At 43.6% G+C, this 6,898-nt stretch overlaps 1 protein-coding gene across 3 annotated transcripts; it reads left to right on the forward strand.

The window, feature by feature from the left end:
* Window positions 1–4,585: 4,585 nt before the first annotated feature.
* On the forward strand, window positions 4,586–6,645 carry polr1h (RNA polymerase I subunit H). Of its 3 annotated transcripts, none has more exons than XM_077743438.1 (5): window positions 4,586–4,664; window positions 5,578–5,695; window positions 5,786–5,889; window positions 6,211–6,320; window positions 6,409–6,645. In XM_077743438.1, exons 1-5 carry the CDS (start codon window positions 4,659–4,661, stop codon window positions 6,431–6,433), a joined length of 363 nt encoding a protein of 120 aa, XP_077599564.1. In that variant the 5' UTR covers window positions 4,586–4,658; the 3' UTR covers window positions 6,434–6,645. The 3 variants fall into 3 exon arrangements, with proteins under 3 accessions (XP_077599564.1, XP_077599566.1, XP_077599565.1); XM_077743440.1 differs by lacking the exon at window positions 4,586–4,664 and adding an exon at window positions 5,203–5,318; XM_077743439.1 differs by lacking the exon at window positions 4,586–4,664 and adding an exon at window positions 5,214–5,378.
* The last annotated feature ends 253 nt before the right edge of the window (window positions 6,646–6,898 follow it).

The following is a 6,898-nucleotide window of genomic DNA, read 5'->3' on the forward strand; positions in this document are numbered from 1 at the left end:
AAAGCGCTGACTTACACCCCACTGAGAACTTGTGGACAATGCTGAAGAAACAAGTCCATGTCAGAAAGCCATCAAATCTAACTGAACTGCACCAATTCTGTCAAGAGGAGTGGTTAAAGATACAACCAGAAGCTTGCCAGAAGCTTATGGATGGCTAGCAAAAGCACCTAATTGAAGTGAAAATGTCCAAGGCACATGTTACCAAATATTAACACTGCTGTGTGTATATTTTTGACCCAGCGGATTTAATCACTTTTTTTTTGTTCACCCATATGTAATATTGATCAGAGGCCAACGGCGACTTTGCACCGCAGCAGCGAGTGAGATAAGAGGGACCAGGAGCCAGGTTGAAAACCACAGTGTCAAAGGACCCAATGTTGTTGAAAGCTGGGATGACGCAGAGGAAGAAAACCCCTCGGCAGAGGCTGAGCCCCCAAGTGAACACCAAGACCAAGACACCCCCTGCCCCCCATCTCACACAGAACAGAGCCACAAGCAGAGATCAAGAAAACCAAAAAGGAAGAATAAAATCAAATGGCCAAAATCAAACGAAGCAGAGATGTGGCGCACTTTAGACACATACCTGATGAAAACCCTGGATGAAAGGTTGCGGGGAGGTGTCAAAGCCAAAATCAACCTGTTAGGAAATGTTATATACCAGACCTGCATCAGATTCGGGGAATTTACCTTCAAGCAGAATGTTGGGTTTATTCTGTAATACTACTATATATATGTGTGTGCATTTAATCATTTTTGTATGTGCGCTTCTTCAAATTGTCTGAAGAGAACTCGGGGTCGTAACAAGTCACCGAGTCCTCGTGCCAAGGACTGTTGACCTGACATCTAACCCAGTCCTGGGCTCTGAGGACTGTTGATCTGGGTTTTCAACGAAGAGCCGTGAAGAACTCTTGATACCAGCGGATGGCTATCAATCAAATCCGGGAACACTCGCAGTGTTCCTACATTGTGACATCCTTTCTCGCTTCTTTATAGAATTGTTATGTCGAATGAAAGATTGTTTGTTCTTGCTTAAACACAGGGTTAGGGTTAGGATCAATCTGTAACATTGTAATTGTTTTGATTTATGGCTTTAAAACTGTATGAGGGATTACTGTTCGGGGGGATAATTCTAAGACGGAGAGGAAGTCTGAATGTATTCTCACTTATAAGTTTACTCATCAAAGAAGCCTATTTAATTAAATGTCAATAATTGAATCAAATTTCTGCCTGCAGTGTTTTATAATTATATTAAAGTATAATTATTAATGAACCTATCACAGAAGACCACCCCAAGTGACAGGGGAAGGAGGGAAAATTAGATCGCCCAGCTTGTGCAAATACGCCGACAACTCTGCAGACTGGAGGAAGGAAACTGAGTCTGAGAGAGAGGGCCTGAAAATTATGCGAGAAGAGGTCAGGCAAAGACTATCCAAGCTTCGAAGAGCTGAACACATCTGCAAGCATAGCAAATGGAAGCAGAAAGAGCGAGCCAGGTTCTACAAGCACCCTTACAAGCACGCCATACAACTGCTTGAGGAGAAGTCCAGAAAGCTCGATACCACCAGTGAGCTAATGGAACAGCATGTCAGAATGCAGGACAGCGATGAACTAAGAGACGTCCCACTAGGAACACCGGGGTACCCCAGCCCTCACCACCGACCGCTGAGTTTAACATCATGCCCCCCAAGCTCAGCGAAGTTAGACGAGCAGTGAAGAAGGCAGAGTCCTCATCAGCAATGGACCCTAATGGAGTTGTATAAAAAATTGCCCCCAGGTATTAGAACTACTCTGGGAACTAATGAGAACTGCCTGGAAGAAGCAGCTCATTCCATCGGAGTGGCAAAGAGCTGTGCCGATCTTCATCCCAAAAGAAGCGAATTCAGAAGCATCTGAATGTAGATGGGAAGATTTTCTTCATGGTGTTAGCGAAAAGGATGTCCACCTACCTTCTGGAGAATGGCTACATTGATACCAACTGCCAAAAAGCAGGAATTCTGGGCTTCCTAGGGTGTTTAGAGAATTATGTTATGATCTGGGACTAGATCCAGAAGGCCAAGGTGGAGAAGATCGACAAGCACGTCATTTGCCTCAATCTCTCCAATGCGTATGTATCTGTCCCACATCAGTTACGCCTTGGAGTTATACCACATGCTTCCCTGCATCAAGAAGCTGGTAGCACTGTACTTTAGCGACCTGCATTTGAGCTTTGCCCTCCAGGAATTTACCACCGGGTGGCAGTGGCTAGAAGTGGGAATTGCAATGGTGTGTGCCATATCTGCAATCCTCTTTGTGGCAGCCTTTGAGGTAATCCTCATAGGAGCATGACAAATGGTTGGATGAATCAAATTACCATCTGGCCGGAGGTTACATGGACGATGTCACCAGCCTCCTTCAGACACCAGCCTGCACATCTTCTCTGCTGAAGAGGATGAGCAAGTCAACATCGTGGGCCAGGATGAAGATCAAACCCTCCAAATCCCGTAGTCTGTCACTCAGAAGGGGAGTCAGAAATGACAATATCATCTTTATTGTCGGGGAGAAAGAATCCCCCTCCTCTCTGAGCAACCCATTAAAAGTCTAGGGAGGCAGTACACCACAGAGCTGTCTGATAAACAAATGGAAAGCACCATCATGAGACAACTCTCGGAAAGTTCAAGGTCTTGTGCTACCAGTTCATACTCTACAAAAGAGTAATGTGGCCCTTGAAAATTAGCAAGATCTGTTAGCAAAATGGATGGAAAAGCCAATTAATTCATCAGGAAGTGGCTAGGTCTACCATGGTGCCTTTCCAAAACGGGCCTCTTTGGAAGGAATACTCTGCAACTGCCAATGTAGTTTATCAGTGTCAGCTACAGGCGAGAGAAGTCTACACTGGTTCTCGAGCTAAGAGAGTCCACTCACCAGTCAGAAAGGAACGCTATAATCACAGTTCCCACTGGCCGGAGGTGGAATGCCCAGGCCGAGGTTGACCAAGCCATCAATAGATTGCAGCATCAGGAGATCATGGGCAGAGTTCAGGCAGGAAGAGCAGGGCTAGGATTGGGAGAAACACCGCGATTCTCGTCCAGGGCTAACCATAAGGAGAGGAAGGAGGTGGTGTTGGCGGAGGCAGTGGCGGGCCGCCAGGCCCTTCTCTGCTGGCCGAAGAAATATCTGAATCATATATCATATTTTGTCCATCAATACTTATTAAATATTGCTTCCCTCCCTGGTTATATTGTTTCCAGATGTGTGTTTTCATATTGAAGCATTTAACCAATCACATTTCAGCCATTATTTGTTGCCAGGGTCAGAAATCTGCTTCATGGCCTTCACAATTAGTTCTGCGGGCTCTGCTGCATTAAACAAGCGTTGATATGACTGTTGCTTTATCCAATCAGAATTCGATTTTGTGACACCAAGGCCATTTCGCAGGCATATAGATACGTAGTCACTTTCACCAACTATGATTGGCTAGTCATCAAGTAGGCGGGCCAAAGCCAGAGTGAGCCAGCCAGAGATCGCAAACTCCACTCACAATGGCCGACGGAGGAAAGCAAATGGATTTGGTTGCAGATTTGCTCACAAAGCAATTTTCCAGAAAAAAATGGACATCATTAACAAATGGCAGTAAACTCCTAGCAAAGCTAGCAAGCCTGTTCCAGCTGGGAAAAGAGTGTGTCTACCACTTTCAGTGCGCTAACTACGAGAGCTACTAAGCTGTATTTGGAGCGAGCTGCACAAGCAAATATATTGTGTTGATTTATGCCATTTTCAAGACGGACTATGCCAGAAACATGACGGGACAGGCTCGACCTTCATCATTAGCTTCGATGGCGATAGAAAAGAAGAAAAGAGGATGGATATCGTGTAGTTAAAAAGGATTTTTGGTGAGTAAAATGTGTCCATAATCCTAAATAACATTTTAGTTGTATGAGGTTATTATTGATTATTTTTAATGTGTCACAGCTGTCGATGCAGTAGAGTTTTTATAGCCAAATAGTTTGAGGGTTCGATTGAAGGCGTCGCCAGAAAATGCGCGGACCGCTGCTGGGTGGAGGTGACAAGAATGAGGGAGTGTCGCAAGGCCCAAGGAAGCTGGACAATCTGGAAGGTTGTCAACCAAAAAATCAGTTGGTCCGACCTGCGGAAGATCCCAAAGGCAAAGATCAGTTTTCTCTTTCGCTCAACCTATGACACACTTCCTTGTCCCCATAAGCTCCATCAATGGTTCGGGAAGGAGGTATGCTGCACACTTTGGAACGCTCCCAACGCTAGCCTTCAGCGCATCTTGTCAGGTTGCAAGACTTTCTCAGAGATGCAACAGATGGCGCCATGATCAGGTCCTGAGGAAACTAACTGAAGTGCTGGAAAGACGCCAATGCCTCACCACAAGCAGAGATCCACACCAAATATAGGGCAAAATGCACATTTTAATTAGACCTTTTTCAGTAGTAATTTCAGTAGTAATAATAAAGGTGATTCTAATTTGTGTTTTTTTTTTTTTTTTTTTTAATAATCGGGGCCATGTCTGGTGTACATTATCCGCAAAATTAGAGGAACTACTGTATAGCACAATGTTGCTTTAGGCGAGAAAAGACGATAGGGCGCCGCCTCGAGGTGTAGAAGTACTGACTTCGGTGCAGGCATGCGCGGACTCGATTCCCGTTGGTGGCAGTATGATTGTGAGTGCATTTGGTCGTTTGTCTCTCTGTGTGCCCTACTGCTAACGGGGGACCAGTCTAGGACGAAACCTGGGTTAGGTAGGCTCCACCAATCCCCGTAACCCATTCGCGGATGTGCGGTAATGGAAGATGAATGAATGGAAGATGACGAATGAAAGAACGATAAGGCGTCATTTGTCTGCGACCAGTGCCTTTTACCATAGATATCACTTAAGTCATTAGATGTAAAAAGTTCTATCTTGCGGCGTACAAACCACCAGCCATATTAGATCAGAAGATTTTTCAGGCAGTCTCTCGAGGCAAACAAGGCGATTTTTTTTCAACTAATACTTTTCTTACGTTTTGACGGATTTCCCCAAATGTTAGTGTTTTATAACTAAACGTCACTATGGTTAAAGCGTGATGTTGGGGGAGAATTGCGCGCACACACACAATTCGGCATTATATTAAATATAAGTGCACCTGTAAATTATGTAAAATTTAGAAGTTAGAAAACCTGTTGAAAATTGTGAAATGTGTACATTTCCATAATTTCATAGAATTGAACTGGCACAAAATGGCCGTTCTCAATGGCTCAATGCGTGTTTTTTTGCATCTAGTCGCACTTACATGTCACATGTACGATTAGAGTACCCATAGTGGGACCTGCGAAAGGTTTGCATTGAATTTGATTAAATAATCATAATTTACAGCGTTATTTTTGACGGCATAGAGGTATGTTCCAATGCGAAACTACTTATTTAAAGTTCATGTTTAATTTTAGTACTTTTTCGACATATCTGCAATCATATTTGTCGGCGTTCTGAACACAGACACGTTCCTGTTTGCACCTCAGCGGTTTAATGAGTGAAAACGATTATAAAGGAATAGTGGGTGAAATGTGAAATTAACGTATCTATGTTATGATACACAGATGTCATGTTTTCATGGAGATCGAAACTTCTGTCCTGAGTGTGGGAATGTTCTTCCTCTACCGGGGCTTGAAAACACAGTCCGCTGCCCCCGTTGTTCCTTCTCAATCGCTGTTTCAGGTACTGTTATACCTCCCTCATTTTACTTACTATTCATTCACTTGTCCAAATGAGAAATAAATAAATGTGTGTTAATGTTTTGCTCTGAAGAGTTTTTAGGACGGGAGATTCACTCAACTGTTGTCTTTAATCCATTGGACAAGTCCTCTTTGGTTCAAGATGATGGCGATGACTCTAAAATTAAGGGTCCTGTGGTAAGATGGGAAATTATGCTTCCTGCCTCTCAAATCTCATCTCAGTTTCTGAACTGCTTTATCATCATTAAGGCCATGGGGGTGCTGGAGCCTATCCCAGCTGACTTGGTGGCCAACCAATCGCAGGGCACAAGGAGAGAAATAATCATTCACACTCACTCTCATACCCAGGGGCAATTTAGAGTGTTCAAATAGCCTACCATGCATGTCTTTGGAATGTGGGAGGAAACCCGAGTACCCACACAGCCCACACAGGGGTCTCTCAAATGTAATATTCAATTACATATGCTCATTGTCAATCACCGATGTTTCACTTTTTAGATCGACAGACGTTGTTCTCGCTGCAACAAAGAAGGCATGATCTATCACACCAGGCAAATGCGATCTGCAGATGAGGGCCAGACAGTTTTTTTCACTTGTGTACATTGCAGGTGACAAAATCTCAAATCTCACAAATCTCACAAACCAAAGTTACACTTAATATTTACTTTAATATTTGTTGATGATTGTGTGTTACAGATATCAAGAAAAGGAGGATTCATGAGAGGATTTCCATGTGGGTGCTTCTTTTTTGCCCATTCTGCTAAAAACGAAGATAGAAGAATATAAGGACATCACTTTTTGGACAACAAAATGTCCCTGCAGTGTTTTAATTGTCTTTTTCGTCTAGTTGAAACCAATATTCCTGAAGATTTTTGTTAATTGCTGTAACATTTGTCTGCGTATTGTATTCCATAAACCCTTTTTTCAACTAACCTTTAGTGGTGGGATTTTGGCTTATCTCCTCATCACATTTTCTGAACCGCTTTATCCTTACTAGGGTTGGGGGTGGGGCTTTCATGAGCGTATCCCAGTGGATTTCGGCCCAGGTGAGGTTTACACCCTGAATTGGTGGCCAGCCAATCGCAGGGCACAAAGAGACAAATAACCATTCATGCTTACACTCATAACTATTGGCAATTTAGAGTGTCCAATCAGCCTACCATGCATGTTTTTGAAATGTGGGAGG

The sequence above is a fragment of the Stigmatopora nigra genome, chromosome 21 (genome assembly GCF_051989575.1).
Source record: "Stigmatopora nigra isolate UIUO_SnigA chromosome 21, RoL_Snig_1.1, whole genome shotgun sequence".
In the NCBI taxonomy this organism is placed as follows: domain Eukaryota; kingdom Metazoa; phylum Chordata; class Actinopteri; order Syngnathiformes; family Syngnathidae; genus Stigmatopora; species Stigmatopora nigra.

What these genes read in the sequence shown, in the direction of transcription:
- polr1h (XM_077743438.1), top strand. An exon ending in CTAAAATTAAGGGTCCTGTG is followed by an intron (nt 5,890 to 6,210) that starts GTAAGATGGGAA and finishes TTCACTTTTTAG; the next exon opens with ATCGACAGACGTTGTTCTCG. An exon ending in TTCACTTGTGTACATTGCAG is followed by an intron (nt 6,321 to 6,408) that starts GTGACAAAATCT and finishes TGTGTGTTACAG; the next exon opens with ATATCAAGAAAAGGAGGATT.